This window comes from Saimiri boliviensis, chromosome 14 (genome assembly GCF_048565385.1).
Source record: "Saimiri boliviensis isolate mSaiBol1 chromosome 14, mSaiBol1.pri, whole genome shotgun sequence".
NCBI lineage: Eukaryota > Metazoa > Chordata > Mammalia > Primates > Cebidae > Saimiri > Saimiri boliviensis.
The window spans coordinates 80,612,289-80,633,992 of NC_133462.1; the positions used below are offsets into that span (position 1 = coordinate 80,612,289).

At 42.0% G+C, this 21,704-nt stretch overlaps 1 protein-coding gene across 15 annotated transcripts in view; it reads left to right on the forward strand.

The window, feature by feature from the left end:
* DISC1 (DISC1 scaffold protein) overlaps positions 1-21,704 on the forward strand; it is a 380,547-nt gene that overhangs the window by 148,527 nt on the left and 210,316 nt on the right. For 12 of the 15 annotated variants that reach the window (XR_012513582.1, XR_012513584.1, XR_012513586.1 and 9 more), the window contains exons 8-9: positions 545-647; positions 18,050-18,238. Coding sequence is in view for 4 of the 15 variants with exons in the window: in XM_074385319.1 (XP_074241420.1) it covers positions 545-647; positions 18,050-18,238 (292 nt within the window). In the remaining 11 variants the exon portion in view is untranslated. Of the gene's footprint in view, positions 1-544; positions 648-18,049; positions 18,239-21,704 lie in introns of those variants that run through there. The other 3 variants (XR_012513592.1, XM_074385321.1, XM_074385322.1) reach the window with 2 other exon arrangements.

Here is a 21,704-nt window from a genome sequence, read left to right on the forward strand (position 1 = left end):
TCCCTCCCTTCCTTCCCTTTTCTCTCTCTGTCTTCCTTCTCCCTTCTTCTCTCCTTCTTCCCTTCCTCCTTTCTTTTTCCCCTCCTTCCCTCCCTTCCTTCCTTTCTCCTTCCTTCCCTTTTCTCTCTTTCTTCTCCCTTCTTCTCTCCCTTCTTCCCTTCCTCCTTTTCTTTTTTCCCTCCCTCCCTCCCTTCCTTCCCTCCCCCTTCCTTCCTTCTTTCCTTTTCTCTCTTTCTTCCTTCTCCCTTCTTCTCTCCCTTCTTCCCTTCCTTCTTCCCTCCTTCCCTTCTTTCCTTTTCCCATCCTCCCTCCCTTTCTTTCTTTTTTCCCTCCCTCCCTCCCTCCCTCCCTTTCTCCCTTCCTCACTCCCTCTCTTCTTTGTTTTTCTTTTTCCATTGCTTGCTTTCTGAGCATTACCCTCCAATCACTCTTCATCACCTCTCTTAAGTACTTATAAACCCAGAAATCTCTGACCTGGCTGTTGCACTGCCTTCTGATTTTTAGCTGAATAAATAATGATTCCTGGCCATTTCTCTCCCCCTAGGTGTGTATGAGTGAGAAATTCTGCAGCACCCTGAGAAAGAAAGTTAACGATATTGAAACCCAACTACCAGCCTTGCTTGAAGCCAAAATGCATGCCATATCAGGTAACTGGCAGTGTAGGAGACGTTGAGGCTGTCCAACTAAAATAATGACGGCCAGCCAGCATGTGGTGTTTTGTCCTTGATGAACCTTCCACTGTTATCATGTTATTCTCAGACATCTGAAAGATTTGCTGGGGAGCTCCACTAATGCACACATAATATAGCACAAGTTGTTGATGTGAGTACCATGTTTGAGACTTCTAGTTCCTGTTTCTTGAAGAGTTTAGAGACTAAATGTACTGTGTGTGCCATATGGTTCTAGCAGATGTGTATATAGCATTGTGTATCTGTAAATGCTGAATGAGGATTATTAGGTGTGATCACACCCTTCCTGCAGTGGGAAAGATGGTAGCATAAGAAAAATTGATGTTCTCAGTTGAAAAATTTAGTCATAGAAACTTAGAGAATCCTCAAAGAATTGTGTTCCCTCTTGCTCTGGCAGTTATTAAGGAATCGATTTTTCCATTAATTAGTAGCTTGAAAACAAGAGTCTCTGAAAACAGTATCTTACCCTATCATTTGATAGTGCTTTCAAACACTCTTCTATATTTGTTATTTTATTTTCACAATTGCTATATTTGGTAGGCAGGAGAGGGACCATGATCCCAATGAATAGGTGGGGAGGTTGAGGCCACAGGATGTGTCCTTTGGTTATGGTCACTCAGTTAGCTAAGCAGTGGCAGATCTGGGGCTAAAGTCCAGGCCCTCTCTTGGTGTGTTATATATGGATTTTTAACCCAGTTACGTAATGACAGCTTTGAAACGTTCTCTGAATTTGATATAGGTTGAATGAACCCACAGCTCATCAGCTTCAAAGGAATCATAAAAATTTAACGAAAAGGTATAATAATTACATGTATGGGTTTTAAATGGTATTTTAAGAAGGAATATAGTAATTGGCAGCTTCTGCTCCTCAGATCATTAAACAACTAATGTTGGCAGCTAACGAGCAATTTGGTCCCTGGTGCAGTCATGCATATTATTTACAACCAGTAGAACATGGCAGTGCGCATGTGGGGCTTGGCTCTTAACAGCTTCATGTGCCATTTACTTGAAATTATGGGCCCATTTGCTGAGAGAAAAAAAAAAAGAAAGATTGAACACAGTCTTGCTTCTGAATGAGGGTTTTTGCCTTTCTTAATCAATATATCTTTCCCAGGAATACAGGTGGATGAGTCTGTATTAAGCCCAAGGGAAGAAATGTATAATTTAGGCAGAAGAGATAGCCTCACTCCAATGTGAACAATCTCTCTTCAGATTCCAGGGAAAATTCTTAAGATGATATACTGCATATGGGGTGGGTTTCCTGTTTTAGCTCTTTGGTCAGCTGAGAAAATTGGTGAAGTTCGATCTGCTGAAGGATGACCTGAATTAATCCTCCTGGTAACTGACCTTTTGACTTCACTATTTTCTCATTACTGTGTATGCTCTTTGGTGGATGGGCCTTTCAGTCAGTGGGCTGTCCCCATGGGTGATACTAGTGATAAGGTGGTCAACATTTTTTTGCAACTCCTGCATGTAATGCTATTTCTGTTTCCTTCTATATCAATATCTTCAGAATGAGCAAACCCTCACTCCATTAGGTAAGAGTCTTAACAGCCCTATTGGATGGAGAGGATCCTAAGGGAGATCCTTAAGATTTTTAGGGGGTCTTTTGTCTGTCTTCAGGTGTCTATGATTTGCTCTCTTAGATTTATAGACCAGTTGATATGGTTTGGGTCTGTGTCTTCACCCAAATCTCATCTGAAATTGTAATCCCCATGTTCAAGGGAAGGACCTGGTGGGAGGTGACTGGATCATGAGGGTGGATTCCTCCATTCTGTTCGCATGATAGTGAGTGAGTTCTCATGAGAGCTGATGGTTTAACAAGAGTTTGGTAGTTCTTTCTGCATTCGTTTTTCCTGCCACCTTGTGAAGAAGGTGCCTTGCTTTCCCCTTGCCTTCCGTCATGATTGTAAGTTTCCTGAGGCCTCCCTAGCCATGTGGAACTGTGAGTCAACTAAACCTGTTTTGTTTATAAATTAGCCAATCTCAGGTGGTATCGTTATTGCAGTGTGAGAAAGGACTAATACATCCATCCTGAATATGATGTATGACCTGAGGCCCTTTCTTAATTTGAGAATTATTTGCCATTTACAGAGAGCAGGAATAAGAAATTAGTTTTCATTTTCAAACCTGGCCAGATCTACTTCCTTTACATTTAGCAGTTTATTCTTTAATTCATCTCTCTTATCTTGCATTTCATCACAGGCAGTGACAAGAAGTCAGTGGGCCTTTCTGTATTCTGCTTGGAAATCTCCTTGGATATCTGAGTACTACTATGAGGGACCCTTTTTTATATTGCCTCAGTTGATAACTAAGTGACTTTTTACCACTAAAAGGATCTCTCTCTCTCTTTTTTTTTTTTTTTAGCTTCTGATATATTTTTCTTACTTTTTTTTAGCCTTCACTGAGGCTGATGAGGCTTCTGCCTACTGCCAAGTCCCAAACCAGTGCCTCATATTTTAGGGTTTTGTTAAAACAGGACCTCATATCCAGATACCGAAATCTGTTTTCATTATCTACTGCTGCATAATAAACCACCTCAAGATGTAGTGACTTAAAATATTACCAGTTATTAATTTTGCCCTTGAAAATACAATTTGGGCAGGGCTTGGCAGGGACAGCTGGGGTGGCTCAACTGGGGTGGGAGAATCCACATCTAAGATGGTGCATACATATGGTCTGGCTGTTGAGTGCTCTCTATGTGGGCCTCACTATAGGCAGCTTGGCTTCCTTACAACATGGCTGCTAGGTTCCAAGCGCAAATGTCCCAAGAGGAAGGAAATGGAAATTTCTTATTTCTTAAGGTCTGAATTTAGAAACTGGCATGCATCTCTATTAATGTGTAATAAGTAGCTCCCCAAACTTCATAGCTTGAAACAAAAAACCTTTATCTGTCATAGTCTCTGAGAGACAGGGGTCCAGAGTGACTTAGCTGGGTGGCTCTGACTCAGGGTCTTATAAGTTTGCTGTTAAGATACACTTTGGAGATGCAGTCATCTAAAGGCTTGGCTGGGGCTGAAAGATCTGCTTCCAAGCTCATGCATGTGTTGTTAACAGACGGCTTCAGTTCCTTGCCACATGAGCTGTGCCGTAGGACCTCTCACCACATAGCAGCTGATTTCCTCAGAGCCAGTGATCTGAGGGAGTGAGAGCAAGTATGACAGAAGCCACAGTGCCTTGTTAGGACTTAGCCTCCAAAGTCACACAGCATCACTTCTGTTTAGTGACTAGAAGCAGGTTACTAAGTTCAGCCCACAGATAAGGGGAAGGAAACAGGTTTTACCCCAAGGGAGGAGTATTAAAGAATTTGGTGGGCATACTTTTATAACTATTGCAGTGTTACTTCCATTGTGTTTTATTGGTCCAGCAATCCTGATGCCCTGATTCAAGGGGAAGGGCCATTATGACAAGTCTCAATGAGTGGTGTGTCAAAGAGTTTCAGTGCCATGCTCTAAGAAGTGCCACAGCGCCTATTGAGACAGAAAGATTTTGAGAACTAAAGACCTGGACAGAGAACTTTTCAGTTAGAGGAAATGGCCTGTTCCATGTACTTACTCAACAGAAAAATGTCATTCAGCATCTACAAAGTGACAGGTCTACTTCTAGGTACTGAGGATGCAGTAAAGAACGGAACAAGATCCTCCCTCCTTTTTTTTTTCTTTTTGAGACAAGGTCTCACTCCACCGAGCCTGGAGTGCAGAGGCGACATCATAGCTCACTGCAGCCTTGAGTTCCTGGGCTCAAGCCATCCTTCCACTTTAGCCTCTGGAGTCACTGGGATAATATGCATGAGCTCCCGGCTCAGTGTCTCTTCTTTTTTGATAGCTGTGTTCTGCTGTTGGCCACAGTGGAGTGGAACTAGATATGCCTGGGCTAAATGTGGAGGAAAAGCACACTGTTTCTTCAGGAGGAAGAGTGGTCTCGATTGACCCAGGTTTAAGATCAGTATTGTGGTAGCTCTTCTAAGTTGGTTAGGACCAGGATACACAGAGCCCTGAATTGTAAGCTAAGGATAAGAGCGATAGGAAGCCATTACAATGTTTTAGAGGAGTAGTAACATGACTAAACCCAGACTTTAGGAAAGTGTAAGCTGGCCACGTTGTACACAGAGGGATGGATGTGATAACAGCTCGGGACTGGGAGTCATGGAATTAACTAGGATTTTAGAAATGAAAAAAGGAAGAAAAGAAGGCTCGTATAGGAAATCTACTACAGATAGGTAATTATTGATTTTTGGAAGAGCGCCGATGATACTAACATATCCAATTGAATGTGGTGTAATACACATTAAGAAAAGTAACTTAGAAAGCCCATCATTTCTCTCCTTTTTCACTGACCTGTACACACCTTGACTGTGTTTTAGTTGTCTCTTTTCTTTCCATTCTCTATTTCTGCTTCAATTTTCCTGTTCAGCAGAGAATAGTTTGGTTTAAAGCAGATAGCAAAAGTGGATTGATTCTGTTGTTACTGTCCTTCCTAGATGTATCAGTTGGTTCTTACACTGCTATAAAGAAATACCTGAGACTGGGTAATTTATAAAGAAAGGAGGTTTAATTGGCTCATGATTCTGCAGATTGTACAGGAAGCATGGTGGCATCTGTTCGGCTTCTGGAGAGGCTGCAGGAAACTTACAATCATGGCAGAAAGGGAAGGGAGGTCAGCACTTCACATGGCCAGAGCAGGAAGAGGGGTGCCACACACTTTTTAATAACCAGAACTTGCGATGACTCACTATCACAACAACAGCACCAGGAGGGATGGTGTTAAATCATTAGTGAGAAACCGCCCTCATGATCCAATCACCTTCTACCAGGCCCCACCTCCAGCACTGCGGATTACATTGCAACATGAGATTTGATGGGGACACAGATCCAAACCATATCACTAGAGAAGGAAGATACAGCCCTGAGCTCTATGCATACTGACTTAGAATAAGAAACTCACTAGGGCAGACAGAGTTCTCAGTTTTTGAGTATAGGGGCCATACAGTGAGTAGAGAGAAACTTGGGCTTTGGAATCTGAGAAGTGTGTGTTCAAGTGCAGCTTTACCATGACTTGGCTGAATGATCTTGGCAAGTTATTTAACCTTCTCAGGTCTTGTTTCCTCACTTATAAAATGGAGCTAATAATAATATTGCCTATCATATGAGGTTGTTGTAAGAAGTAAGGTAGTGAATCAGAATACTGTGGTACATCAGTATATTAATATATACGATAATAAATGTATGTGACGTCTCTTTCCACAGAGTGAAGATGTGCTTAGCTAGTGATTGTTAGCCATGCATCTGAGTTGGGGGAGACTCAGCCAGGAGGTGACTCTGACTCACTGTCACTCGGTGCCACAAGTTCCTGGCCAGTGTACCTGTAGTAAAAGGGCAGTGGTGGCATCCATACCTTTTATTACAAGGCAGCTTTGGCCTCGGTGCCTGTGTAGCCTCCTGCCTGGTCAACTAGGCCAGGCCACTTGTCAATGGGGAGGACTCAGTTTTGTGGAGGACTCAGTTTTGTGTTTGGTTTTCAGCTCTGAGTTCAAAAGCCGGGGAGACCTGCTGGGTTCTCTCCCAGAGCTGGGCCACATATTATTAACCTGAGCCCTGGAGGTCTGGTCAGTGTTTGGCTGGATCCAGTGCAGAAAGAGAAGCCAAGGAGAGGACGGCCTTCCTGAGGCCCAGAGCAGGTCAGACCTAACTGCCCACTGCAGGAGGTTTGCCCTGGGCCAAACCGAGGTCCTGGGTTCAAGGGTGAAAGGCTTCTTCTCCTAGGAGGCAGCCCCAGACCCACCTTGCTGAACTGGCTGCCTGGAAAGGAAGTAAGAGCAAAGGTCTCAAAAAAGAATAGCTCCTTAACCTCTGTGTTGCTCTTGCTGAAAGCTCTCGCCCTCTATTTAGGACTTGATGGCTTTGGCCCTGGGCCTGGCGGAGAGCGAAGGGAAAGTGTCGGTGCCCTCTAGGGCTGAGAGTGTGGCACTACAGCAAGTGTGTGGTGGGTGCAGCTACCTCCTGCTCTGTGGCTACTACCCATCCCCATCAGAAGCCTGGGTCTGTCTCCTTCTCTGGAATGGTGCTGGGACTTTCCAAACCAGGGACCTGTAGCCATGAGAGTTGCTGTCTTGAGTCTGCTTCCACCGTCTGCATGCCATGCCTGCCTCCCACTGCTGGGGCCCCTCAACCATCTTCCAGTATCCATGTCTAAGACTTAGCAACAAGTATCCTTCCTGCCTGTTGGACTCTGGGTCTGCACCGTTCTGAGACACAGTTCTGTATTGGGCCCCACCTCTATCGGTGCTCTTTGATCTGACTAGTATCGCAGTCCTCATCTGGAAGCGGGCCAGCCATGCTCTGGCCATTCCCTTGCTCTGGGACGAAGGCTCAGCCCCTGAAGCCTGGCTCGTGGACGAGGCTGGCTCTCTGATGCCTGGCTGCTCTGATACTGGCATCCTGCATGCACTTCTAGCTCCAGCGTTGTCCTGCTTGAATTACCCCTCATTGTTGATCTGGTCCATCTGTTGAGCCACCCTGCATTTTTTTTCTTCCACTTTGTTTAGTGCCTGGGCACTCAAAAGACAGTCAGTAGAAGTATTTGTTTTTCAAAAAATGGACCCTCATTGATTGGTTGCTGGTCCCTAGAATCTGTTGTTTTCATACCTCCTTCACTTGTCAGTGTTTTCATCACCTGCCCTGACTCCAGTGGGTATGTCTGGTTTTAAGCCCCGGTCCTTCTCATCGGAGCCATCCTCTGTCCGGTGATTGGAGCTGGTGGATGTTCCAGCTTCTGGATGCCAGATGCCAGCAGCAGCAGCCGCCTCCTGGGTGACAGCCTCATTGTGTGTTGGCAGACTTCTCACTCACCTTTTTAAATCAATCGGACCTGAAAATCTTGAAGCTAAACAAACACAGCCCTGCTATTTTGGCAGAAGATGAAGGCCAGTCTTAAGTAGTCTATAAAGCTGTGAAAAAAGCTTTTAAAAGAGAATTATATCCAGGGCACCCAGGCTGCTTCCACATGCCAGAGGCAACCCTGCCTTTAATAATATGTTTGCTGAAATCATTTTAAAATGGTAGTGTGGATATTGGCCATCTTTATACTTCTTTTTTCTTTCTATTCCTGACAGAAAGACTTCCAAGGCATGCCCCCGGTATTATTCCCTCTGTCTGTTTCAGAGAAGCTCTAAATTCACATAGCCTTCAAACTTGTGTTTTTCACTCAGACTGTATGTTAGGATCATCAGGGGAAATTAAAAAATACTGGTACCCAGGCAGCATCAAGTTCCTTCGGTCAGAATCTCTAGGGATTGTTCTTGGATATGGGAACCTTTAAAAACAGCTTCCAGGTGGTTTTAATGTTCTGCGAGGGCTAGAACCACTGTACCAGTGAAAGGAGAGCTGGCCTGCCCTGTTCACTTCTGGCAGATGGATTCTTGAGTCACATCTTTGCACACCCATGTGAAGCTCCAGGTCCAGCATGTCCCGTGGGTGAGTAGCCGCGACTGCAAGCTGGCCTTGGCCTGGAAGCACATCTTGTGGCACCTCTCTGATCTTACTCTGCCATGGCCTTCTCCTAGAAGATGTACCTGAGGCCGAGAGGCTTCCTTGTTTATTTCATCTAGCTGTCTGTTCCGAGAGCCCCCAGCTAAACTGAGGTTACAATCTTGGAGCAGCCAGCAGCCTGCCCTAAGGAGAAATGAAGGGGAGATGGACACGGTGTTGACTGCATGCCTTTCATAGGATGCTTCTTTTACCTAGTAGATGGCCCAATGCCTAGTTGTCTGACCTGTGACCAGGGGACCCTCGCCTGGGAAACTTGGTTATATGCCTTTGTGGCTCTTGCCTGTCCTGTGTTCACTTTATGCCTGTCTGCCTGTTGCTCTGGCTCTGGGAGCCCAACCTCGTGCTCTCTTGGGCATCCCACGTAAAACCTGGCCTAGGGCAGCCCCTGGTTCTTCAGATGGAAGGTGCAAGTCCAATATACAGCATAGTTGGAAACAAATTCAAAGAGTGTAATTTACCAATCTTGGGCAGGGAGGGCACAGAGAGTCAAGAGGGCAGTGTCCCTGGGCCACTTGAGATAGGAATGAAGCATCATGCAGAGAGAGGAATGAGGCACATGGCAAGTGACAGTATCTATAGGGAATAAGGTCTGGGTCACTGTATGTTTTCAGGCAGATGTGTAAATGGTCTGTTTAAAGGAAGTAATGGGGAAGCAGGGAGCCCATTCTGTTAGGCAGGGCAGATGCCTCTAAGTTTTTATCTCTTGCCACTGGCTTGTGCCATTGGGTGTGGAGCTCTTCTAATGCCTGGGCAGCTGTGTCATTCCCGTTACAGTCATCCCATGATTCTAATTGCCTTAGAATTTATAGGAACCAGTTGGCAGCCCAACAAAGTGGGCTCCTCTGGCCAATGAGGAAGGCTGGTGATGGAATCTTCCCAGGACGGGCAGACCTCTGCCTGGTTGTTAGACTGGCCGTCTTTGGGTCTCACCTCAGTTTGGATATATTTTTTTTAACTCACCTGCCCTCTTGTTATCTGTTTTCAAGGAGCAAACAGCTCAAATAATTATTTTAAAATAACCTATGAGGATGTTTCTGATACTCCAAAAGCCATTTTTTTTTTAAAAAAGGATGGTTCTATCCAATTTGGCATTTCATTTATAGAGAATGAAAAGTATCTATACTTACCATGCATCCATGCACACAATTGTATTTCAATGGCAGCCTGAAATCTTCTCTCACAACTGATGATTTTGGGGGAAAATAAGAAGATTTTAAAAATAAACTAGATTTTCTAGATAAATACAAAATAGATGATTTTCACACATAAGGTAACGAGAGTAGTTTTTTCCTTAAATTTAGAAACAAGTATTTAAGTTTCCATCTTCTTCTGAATGAGTATTTGGCACCTCACCAGTAAATACATATCAGTTTAAATTCTTTTTTGAGAAAATATCCTTTTCTTGCATAATTAATTTAAGGGAAATTAAATTGACCATGTCAGTTGTCAAACAAGGAAAAGTAAGAATTTTGATTATTTGTTATTAATGTTATTTATAATTGTATTTAAAGGTAACTTTGTAAAATAACCCATAATGATATAATCTGAAACAAAACAGATTGTATTAAAATCACTTTTTCATTATATACCGAGAAAATTATTGAATGATTAAAAAGTTCTTAAGTGGTTGCTTAACACTGTATGGAACTGGAAAGAGCAGTTCAGGTCACAGAGGCATGGGCACTGTGTTCTTAGTGGTCACTGCACTGATTCAGAACAGCAGGGGTTGACCCTGCACTGGGGTGGGTGGGTGCTCAAGGCTGGACCTGTAGAGTGCTGCTGTGTCTGCAGCTGCAGGGAAGCAGGAGAAGTGATGATGGTCCAGGAGAGGCCACTTGACATATGGCAGAAAAACAAAATTCAGGGTACAGACGGTGACCGGGAGTGTCAACTCAGTTGCTTCCTTTCTTTACTATTTTCCCTCTTTCTAAAAAAGTGTGTGATTTAGATCGATGGCTGGAGGAGGGAGACAGGAGACCCAATAAAAATGTTTTCAAAGATCATGCCTATCCAGTGTGAAAAGAAATGAGACCTACCTAATGAGAATAAGCAAATGCTATTATTCAGAGCTTGCTTCAGCAAGGGAGTCAGACACCATCATTTAGCAGAGACTCAAAGGTGGGCAGAGGAATGGGAATGCTTTATAGTAGAAAAAGGAGAAGGCTTCCATTGTGCTGTGATTGGAGATTATTGATGCGGGGAAGCTGGAGGCAGCTCACTAGAAGCGAACATCCTGTGTGTTTGGCTAGGGGAGCATATTTGGCTTTCTGTGGTGGGTCCTAAGTTGGGATCAGGGACAAAAATAAGGGAAGCCATCAGTTATTAATCCAGTCCTGAACATTTTGGGCCAATTGTTACAGAAGTTATTATTTAGCTTCCTGGATAGTTATTAGAGATAGCAATTTGGCTTGCAGCAGGTCTGACTTAGAGCAGGCCGGCTTCTGGGGTTGTTTTTTGTAGGTAGGGGGATTGGTTTTCTGGGAAGCCTGCTGCACATTGCGGATCAGAGTTCCATCTTTTGATGTGGCCTGGCTGTTGTCCGGTTGTGTATTCAGTCTGTCACCAGGCACCACACTTTCTCAAGTTGCTGGAAAGTTCTGTGTGTCAGTGTTATCTTCCCCTCGTATTCTATTAAATATATGGCCATCTGAAATGTTCGATGTGCAAAGCCAGCAGTGGGGCTCTGCTCACAGGAAATGCTTTTGGCTGTCTCAGGAAGTCATGAGACCTGAAGAAATGCATGACCCTGATAGAAAATGGCAAATTCTAGCTGAAGGGATGTCCAGGGAGAAGAGTGGGTGGGAGAGGAGCAGCTGACTGGGGTTTGTTGGCTGTCTCCGTTGCCTTCTGGTCAGCCAGCCCAAGCCTACAGCGGATATCCTTGACCTCGCCAAGAGAGGCCTCTAAAGACAAGGGTGGATCTTGATCTTGCTGAACTGTGCACTTAAGCTTGCAGTTCCTTGAAAGATCTGGTGTCATGCAAGACAAATTATGCAGCTCTCTACTATTTCTGAAGTTTGATTATTTTCAGCACTGGCTTTATTTCTTTTTTCCACTAAAGAAATATAGTTCAGATGTGGATAGGTGAAAGCAGATAATCTTAGGAGGATGGTTACAAACTGAAATGTCTGTGGGTCCAGGCAAGTGCCATGTGTGTGAGGGGTATCCCAGGTGAGAGGCCTGAGGACAGGGCATGTGAGAGGGCCCACCTGGGAACAGGATTCATTCCCCCATGTGCTCTCTCACTTCAGTGATGATTTCTGCCCAGGTATTGACCAAGTCACTTATTGACATTAGATCAGAAGAACCAAATTCATGTTCAGCAACTTCGCATGGGATCTTAGAACTCTGAAACTTTGTGACCTTCACAAGGTCACCTCTGGGTCTGGGTTTTTTAACTGGGAATCAAGGACAATCATTAGGAGGCTCCCCTTCCTGGATTGTTGGGAAGATTATATGAGACAATCCGTGTAATGAGAGCACTGTAATCTCTAAAACTGGACTCTCAAATAATGACCTCAGGTAAAGGAAGAACTAATCAAAATGCCCCAGGTACTAGGAAGTACAGAGGGTAGATTTTTGTTGTTGTTGTTTGTTTGTTTTTTAAAGGGATAGGATCTTGCTCTGTCACCCAGGCCAGAGTGCAGTCATGTAATCATGACTTATTGCCACCTCAAACTCTTGGGCTCAAGTGATCTTCTTACCTCAGCTTCCCAAGTAGCTAGGACTACAGGTACATACCACCATACCTGGCTAATTTTTTAGTTTTTTCTTTTTTTGTAGAGATGGGGGTCTTGCTGTGTTGCCCAGGTTTGTCTCCAAATCCTCAAACAATCTTCCCATCTTGGCTTCCCAAAGTGCCAAGATTACAGGTAGGAGCCACTACACCCAGCTGTTATTTGAATTCAGAGATGCTGAGGATAAGTAATGTTAGAACACAGTGGGTAAAGTTAGCTTCAGCATACACCTGGAGATTTAAATTGTGTTATTTGCAGAATAAAATATGTTGACAAGTGCTTTAAAAACCCTATTAGAGTACCTAGGTTTTATTCCCTTGTTGAAGAGCAGGCAGGCACAGGTATACTGGGATGCCATAGGTGGCATATTCTTCTCCATCACATCCTCCCATGGCATTTAGAAAGGGCCTGTTAGACTTATGAAGATTCAGGTCACAGGTCTCTGGTGGTACTTTCTTCAGGTATCAGCATTGACTTTCCAAATTTTCATCACTAAGCTCCTGACCAGTTTCAGCAGTCAGAGAGGTCTGCATCAAGCAAGGTCTACCTCATGGGCTTAGATCTGAGGTCAAAATGCTTATAAAATATGAATCAAGGGCACTGTAGCATTTTATCATAGCTTGGGTTTTGATATGAATGGTCTCTTTGAGAATTCACACTCATTCTGCCCTTTTTAGATGTTCACTTTTTTATCACTGTGTATTTTCCCAAGCCTTATTCCTTAGGATCAAAGAAAGAGCCCGGGCTTTAATGATCTCGCCTATGTTTTACCAAGGGCAGTGGTCTCTAGAGCTTGCACAATGGGTTGCAACACATTAGACGGTGTATTTCCAGCAAAACTTTTGTACTGGCTCTTGCTCTGTATATGTAGTCTCTTCCAATATGTTTTTAGAGATCTTTTCTTTCTGACTGTTTGCAGGAGGAAATGGCATGCTGTGGCATATTCTGCCTGGGGTCTCTGGAGGCATAGTTGGTGCCCATTCCACTTTTTATTAACTGTCTTGGTTGAAAAAATGGCCCAGAAGACATGTTGGGACTTTGTAAGCACAGCTTAAAGAGAAACATTGGAAGCTGCAACATTGTACATGTGGTCACCCTGCCCCAAAGCAGTCATGCAAGCTCCTCAGAGTGTGGGGTCCCTTGAGGTTCTTTGTGGCATGTGGTAGGGGGCTTGATCCTCAGATTCCCTGACTTGGCCATTGGTCAGTATGGAAATTACCAATTCAGGAAAGGTTTTAGTTGTGTTTCTGTTTATAACTTGAAGCGCATAGAAGTGCAGTCTGCTCTCATGTGGACTTTGTGGGTTTTTTCTAAATGGGCCCAACCCAGCAGCTTGGCATTTTGGGCGCTGCTGTTTTGAAGCAACTTCCTCATAAGTTTAGTCTCACCTCCTACCCCCTGCCCATTGCTGTCTAACTAAAGTTCCTATTTCTTCTTTGGGGACTCTTATATTCTTCCCTCCTGAAATCTGCCTCAGTCTTTCTTTCTGGAATAATCTTTCTTCTCCTCTGCCCTCTCCTAGTATTTGCTTATTCTTTGGAAGGCACCTTCTCTGGTTATTGTATGGTAACTTCCTGGAGAGCAGGAGCAGTACTTGTTCTCTTTTGTGTTTACCCTGTTGCTTAAAACAGTAACAGACAAACAAATGAGTCTCAATAGGATGTTTATCCAATCACGGCATTGGAAACTATGGACTTTGGCGACAGGTGATATGTGCTAGGTTTCAGAATGCCTTTGAGGAGGGAAAACATTTTGTAACATTTTCAACATTTGTATCTGTCTGAAATCTGCCTGCTAAGTAACAATAAAGAAGTTAGCAGCATAATTTGCGTTTAAGAGGGGGGTTTTAGGTGATGTTTGAGTCAGAAACTTGCCATATGGTTTACTGCACTGTGATCTTCAGCAAGATAGTTCTCCAGATTTCTGTTTTCCCAGCTGTAAAAACAGATAACAGTATGAATTTCAGTGAACATAAAAAGCACTGGCTGGGCGCAGTGGCTCATGCCTATAATCCCAGCACTTTGGGAGGTGGAGGCGGGTGGATCACAAGGTCAGGCGATGAAGCCATCCTGGCCAACATGATGAAACACTGTCTTACTAAAATACAAAAAATTAGCTGGGCGTGGTGGCAGGTGCCTGTAGTCCCAATTACTTGGGAGGCTGAGGCAGGAGAATCACTTGAATCCAGGAGGTGGAGGTTGCAGTGAGCCGAGATTGTACCACTGCACTCCAGCCTGTCGACAGAGCAAAACTCCATCTAAAAAAAAAAAGCACCATTGTTCTATATATTACAAAGAAAGAAAAAATATTGTCAATTAAACAGTAACAGTGCTTTCTGTGGTTTAGAATTTTTATCTTGTACTTACTGAAATAGCTCTTTCAGATGTAGTTAGGCTTTTGAAAAATCACATATCACTGATTAAAAAGGAAAATTGGTTAAGGTTGTCCTAGGCATCTTCCTATTCAGCTTGAGTCTTCTGAGACACATTCGGTCTCAACGTTGTCGAGGCTCATGTTTCTCCATACATCATCATCCTCTGAACCATTGAAGTTGTTGGGAGGCAACTTTTTCTCCCCCAAGGATGAACTGTTTTCTGTAGGATTGTTTGCTAAACTGCTAACACCTTCCTTCAAGTTTTAAATGCTAGTGCTTTTCCAGTCTTACAAATCCACATCAACAGAAGATTTTCAGGCAACAGCCGGGATGCAAGTGGTCCTAAAATGGTTTGCACATTGAAACACCAGGTGGTTGCAGATGGTCAGCCAGAGCTGGGAAAACAATCCAGTTATAACCTGGATTGTTCTGACTACTTCCTGACTACTTCCTGGCTGATAGCAATTGTAGGACACGTCCCTATTTCAGAGATGTTAAAATGTAAAAAAAATATAATAATAATATAAGACATAACCTATTTCCTAAAGTTATGATGACATTTAAAGTTGAGAAAGTTTGTAGCTATTATTGCGATTATGGTTACTATAAATTCTTAGAAAACATAGTGGGGTTTTCTAATAACACTAATTTATGGGGTATTCATTAATGTTATATATTTATTAATTAATTGTTCAATGTTCATGCTTAAAAATTTCCTAATTTTTCCTCTTTTTAATTGAGGTGTGATTTACATTCAATGAAATGCAGAGGTCTTAAGTATACAGTTCTTGAATTTTGACACCTCCTGTGTTGCAAAGAGCCCAATCAAGAGATAGAGCATTTTCATCACTCGAGACACATTACCCTGTATCATTTCCCAGTTATCGTCATCCCTCCTCGGTTCTGATATCTTCTACCATGGATTAATTTTGCCTTTTCTAGAATTTAATAGAATCATGGAGCACTATTCCTTTGCATCTTTTGTAAAGATAAATATGTGTTTCTACATATGTGAAGAGTTTGTTTCTTTTTATTGCTGAATAGTCTTTCATTGTGTAGCTGTCGTATTATTTTCGCATTTCCTTGTTGATGGACATTAGATTGCTTCCAGTTTGGGGCTGGCTCTTGGGCATAAAGACACTATGGACATTTATTTGAGTGCAAATATTTTTGAGTACGTGTTTTCATTTCTTTTCTGTAAATGCCTAGAAGTAGAATTGTTGGATTAAAGGGTAGGTGTGCATTTAACTTCATGAGAAACTGGCAGTACTTTTCTTGAAGGGACCATTTTACATGAGTGAGAGTTCCAGTTGCTCCATATCCTTGTGAATGTTGACATTTTTAGTCTAGTTAATTTGAAACATTTGAATGGGCTTGTAGTGGAATCTGTATGGTTTACATTTTTCTTTTCCTAATGATTAATGATGCCAAATGCTTTTTCATATGCTCATTGGCCATTTGTAGGTCTTACTTTGTAAAATGCCTATTAAATCATTTGCCTATTTTTTAGTGGCGCCATTTGTGTTTTAATTGTCAGGTTGTAATATTCAAGTCCTTTGTCAGTTAAACATATTGCAGTGATTTTCTCCAAGTCTGTGACTTCTTGTCTCATTTCTTAGTGGTGTCTTTTGATGAGGAGAACTTTTACATTTTGATAAAGCCCATTTATTCTTTTTAAAATCGTTACTGATCGTTACTGTTTTCTGTATCTTATCTGAAGTTCCTACCTACTCCAAATTCGATAAAATATTCTTTTATTTTCTTTTTGTAGAAACTTTATAGTTTTAACTTCTACATTTAGGTCTGTGATCCACCTTTAATTAAATTTTGTGTATGGTTTGAGGTATGAATCAAGGTTAAAATTTTTCCCATGTAGATAGCTAGTTGTTCCAGCACTGTTTATTGAAAATACCTTCTTTTCCTCATTGACCTGCTTTGGCACTTTGGTTGGCTATATATATATATAAATCCACTCCTGGACTGTTATTCCATTGATCTATTCCTCTATCTATATGCAGTGCCATATTATCTTGTTTTATAGTGGCTTTAGCATTAGTCTTGAAATCAAGACTAACTTTTTAAAGATCGCTTTGGTTTACATAGGCCTTTGTTGCTGCTGCTGCTTCCTCTTCCTCCTCCTCCTCCTCCTCCTTCTCCTCTTCTTCTTCTCCTCCCTCCTCCTCCCTCCTCCTCCCTCCTCCTCCCTCCTCCTCCTCTCTCCTCCTTTTCCCTCATCCTCCTCCCTCATCCTTCTCCTTCTTCTCCTTCTTTTCTTTCTCCTTTTCCTTCTTCTCCTCCTTCCTCCTCCTCCTCCTTCTTCTTTCTCTTCTTCTTCGAGATGGGGCCTTGCTATGTTGCCCAGTCAGAGTGCAGTGGCTATTCAAAAGTGCAATCATAGTGTACTACAACCTCAGACTCATGGGCTCATTCTTCTACATTTTATTTTATTTATTTATCTTGAGAAGGAGTCTCACTCTGTTGCCCAGGCTGGAGTGCAGTGGTAGGATCACGGCTTACTGCAACCTCCGCCTCCCACATTTAAGTGATTCTCTTGCCTCAGCCTCCAGAGTAGCTGGGATTACAGGTTTGTCCTACTGTGCATGGCTAATTTTTATATTTTTAGTAGAGGTGGAGTTTCACCATGTTAGCCAGTCTGGTCTTGAACTCCTGACCTCAAGGGATCCACCCACCTTAGCCTCTCAAAGTGCTGGGATTACAGGTGTGAGCCACCATGCCTGGCTCACTCTTCAACATTTTAGAATAAGCTAATAGATTTCTACAAAAGAGCCTCATAAAATTTTGATTGCAATTGTATTAAATCAGTGAATCAATATGGGGAAAATGGAAATCTTACCAATATTGAACTTCCAGTGTATGTATATAGTGTATCTTTTAAAATATTTGTCTTCAATTTCTCTCAGCAGTTTTTGAAAAAGTTCTCACTGTAGAGCTCTTGCACATATTTTTAAAAAGTACCCCTCAATATTTTGAGTTTTAAAACATCTTGTAAATTGTGTTTTTTTAGAAAGTCATCTTCCAGTTTTTTGTTGTTGATATTTAGACATAAGATTGATTTTTGTATGTTGGCCTTGTATCCTGCAACCTTGCTACATTTAACATGCCATGTATTTTGCTCAGTGCTTTACAGAATTTCTTGTTTATTTTTGTATCTACCTATGATTCAGGTATTATTGCAATCATATTTTATAAGCAATTTGCCCCAGATGTTCTAATTTCTTTGCTCCAGGTCATGCAATTTGAATAACAGGGGAGCTAGGAATTTAATTTAGGTCCACTCTAATTAGATGGCCCAGTCCCCTTCTACCCTACTATAACATGTCATGTCTTTGACATTTGTATATTATTTGAATAGAGTGACACATTGTGGTTTCTCTGGATTCCACTGGGAAATTTTTGTGTCATCATATTTCACAGGACACGGCTTAGCCAATAGAACTCCTAAAATGGACATAACAAGAATAAGGTGATAAAAAAGACTGGTGTTTTTTTTTTTTCCAGTTTAGGGAGGGCAGTGCTTTTCCAGGTTCTTTCCCCAGAGGACTGTTGAGGAAGTTGTACATAATCTCCAAGTTCAGTTTCTTTGCCCATGCTGTGAATGTACGTTAGCTGCTGCCAGCTCTTCCATGTGTGTGGATGCTGTAAAGCTTGTTTTCCCTCCTTCTCTCCCACAATGTGCTGTAGGAAACCATTTCTGTACAGCTAAGGACCTCACCGAGGAGATTAGATCATTAACATCAGAGAGAGAAGGGCTGGAGGGACTCCTCAGCAAGCTGTTGGTGCTGAGTTCCAGGAATGTCAAAAAGCTGGGAAGTGTTAAAGAAGATTACGACAGATTGAGAAGAGAACTGGAACACCAGGAGACTGCCTATGGTAGGTAGTGCACAACTGCTATGCGGTGAGATATTGATGATATTTGTTGTGTTTTGTGGCCAGGCAGAATGTTCCGTGATTTATGTGAACATCACTGTGAAGGGCGTCATGGAACACATGGCCCTTTTCCTGGGGGACATTTTTGGCAGGCGCCTTGGCAAACTGGGTGGAATTACTTGTCAGCTTTTGTTTTTATATTCACATGTGACATCTTTTCTTTTTCTGCTCCCCCTCCCACCCTGCATTTGCTAATAGCCTTGTTATTATTTAGAGCAATTTCTCCCTTGGCAAGGTCTTGCCCATTTTCTTTGTGTGACAATTATCTTCCTTTTGTCCCTTGGCTCAGTCTCCTGGTCTGCACAATCATAGAAATCAGGCTGATCTGAGAAAATTGAGGAAAGACCATAAAGTGGCTCTTCTATGTGTACACTTTTCTGAGAGCTTCTTTCCCTGGGAAGGATGATGTGGAAGAGGCAAATGCTGCCTTAGCCAAAGTGTCTGCTTGTCGGAGGACTTCGAGTGTTCTTGTGTTCTTTCCTTTTCCAGTTGTTAAGAGTAACTGAGGTTACTCTGAGATTTGCACCCAGAGGGATGGTCTCGGAAGATGCTGGTTCAGTCCAAATTGAGATAGTATAAACTCATTTCTTAAAAAAAGTAAGGACTTTCCGATGATTCAGTTTCTAGTATGCAGAGTGAAATCATTAAAAGCAAATTCAGATGTAATCTTTATTAAATACTAGAACCTGTTTCTGCACCGGTAAAATGACAAGAATAACATCTATCTCCTGGGCAGATTAAGTGGTGCAGATTAATTTACAAAGATTCTGGAGTGTGTGTGTGTGTGTGTGTGTGTGTGCACGCACGTGCCTGCCTTTCCATTGCTCCTAGAAACTAACTAAAAGTCAGGGGCCATATATAGCATATCATGGTTCTTAAATAAATGTCATCATTTACTAAACAAATGAAAGAAATACATGAATAAATGGCTATATTTTACAATGCATGCTTGTTTAAGAAGAAATAAAAAAAAGAACGGGGCTGATAGGAACCAGATTTGAAATAGGGCTTTTGTAAATATTTCATAAATGGAGATTAGTATTCATAAGCTAGATTGAGAGATATAAAATCAGCTAGCTGAAGTTAAATGCATCATTTCGGGATGCATAAATTTTCTTTTAAAGGCTTACCAATTTGTGTAGAGAGAGGTTTCTTCATAAAGATATTTGAATCAAAGAGTATGTTCAGTAGTCATTCTGTCTTCTTTGTAATGAATACCCTTAAGTTGGCTTAATAGAACTTATCTTTTTTTCTTTCACTCTTAAAGGTCAAGCCTTGTTTTTGCCATGTGTGTAACTAGAGACAGTACCTTTGAGCCTAAATAACTGTAGTACTAAGGAATGACAACATGCTTATCCAAGACACCACAGCCTGGTTTAGGTTTACTCTGTCATGATAGGAATGAGCATTGTACTTTTTTTTTTGAGACAGAGTTTTGCTCTTGTTCCCCAGGCTGGAGTGCAATGGTGCGAGCTCAGCTCACTGCAACCTCCACCTCCTGCGTTCAGGTGATTCTCCTGCCTCAGTCTTCCGAGTAGATGGGATTACAGGCATGCGCCACCATGCCTGGCTAATGTTTTATTTTTAGTAGAGACAGGGTTCCTCCATTTTGGTCAGGCTGGTCTCGAACTCCTGACCTCAGGTGATCCGTCTGCCTCAGCCTCCCAAAGTGCTGGGATTACAGGCGTGAGCCACCATGCCCAGCGAGCACTGTACATTTTAAGTAGATTTCTGCTATTGATTTTTAAAATGTATAAACAATGAAAACTACAAAATTTCTCGTTATCACCACATAATTGTTCACAAAATGAAGAATATATTATATCCAAGAATGAAGATGTGAACAAATTTAGTCCAGCAGTATTTTCATTTGAACAGTTGAGCTCTTGAAAGCCATTAATATCTCTTTTTTAAAAAAGGACCATGCAGTATTTTTTGAATCTCATCATTGTCACTTCACTAAGTGTCTTCAAAATGATGAATAAAACATAAACAAATGGAATGAGAGATTGTTACTATGGATGATTCTAAATTGCAGATGGCTCATTACTGTTGTGAAGCCTCTCTTTATGTTTTTACACTTGGATTTTGCTGGATCAGCCACCCTTTTCCCTATATGTTGATTTATACATGCTTGCTTTTCTTTTTTTAGCCAATTTGAGGTGAGTTGGCTTTAAGTAAACCAAATTAATAATCTAGGGTTGTGAGTGTGGGCAACAAATAAATAATGAATACCTGAATATATTGAAACTTTTATTTATTAAAATGTGATAAAACTGGGCCAGAGTCCCTATTCAGCTATTTTTGTGTTTCGAGACTTAAAAATTCAGAGGGAGCTCTGTGTTCAAGTTTAAATACAGGGGAAGTACAAAGGAGCGTGTGCTTACGCACATACACATCTACATGCATGTACCATGACTCTTTAGTTTTAGTGAATGAAACCATTTAAGAAATGAGCAATATGTAGCATTCTTAAAAAAGATTTTGATTTCCAACAATGGTTGTAGAATGCAACATTCAGGGGGAAAAAGGCAACTCATGGATGAACAAGCCACCTTGATTGTCAGGGACTTAGGCTCTTCTATTTTGTTCTCCTCTGCCCCACAATATGCGCCATTCAGTCCAACCTGGCTGACCTGGCCACAGGCATGTCCAGGTCCAGTCAGAGAAAATGAAGAAGGAAGAGAGCTCACCTATCCCATTTAAGTACCCTTTGAGAAATCTGCACACATCTCTGCTATGGCCACATCCCTGTCACCTCAACCTTGTTGTATTGTAACAGCTACTTGCAAGGGGGGGCTGGGAGCTGTCCTTACCCTGGGCAGCAATGTGCCCTGCTGAAGTCCTGAGTTCTGTTTCCATAGCAAAAGGGGAGATTTGCAGTCTTAGGGAACAATTAGCAGTGTCTCTCATACAGTGACCTCTTAATGATGTGAAGTATATCTCTAATGATTCACCTGAGATGAACTTGCTGCACTGATCACTTAAGATATCCCAATATCTTGTGTCTCTGGCTAGATTGTAAGTCGACTGAGGTCAGAACGTTGTCCTCAGGTTTCACTGTACTGCTCTGGTATCCAGCATGATGTCTTTTAAAATAGTAAATATACTATGCCTCAAATATTTGTTTACTTACTGGGGTCAAATGTTAAAGTGACACAGGAGTCCTTTCTTCCTGAATTTTAGATTGTAGATCCAGGCCTTGAATCTTCTGTTTCTCTATTCACTTTCCAAATTAATGAGAGTAGTGGTAAGTTTGATTGTCTTTCTTGGAAGATGCTTGAGTTGTCTGAGTCAGATATTCAGATTGGAGTGTCAGCAGACAGAACAATATGATAATAGAAAAGGAACTGAAATATGCCAAGGTACTCAAGGGCAAAGGGAGACAGACATCATCACTGAATCCATT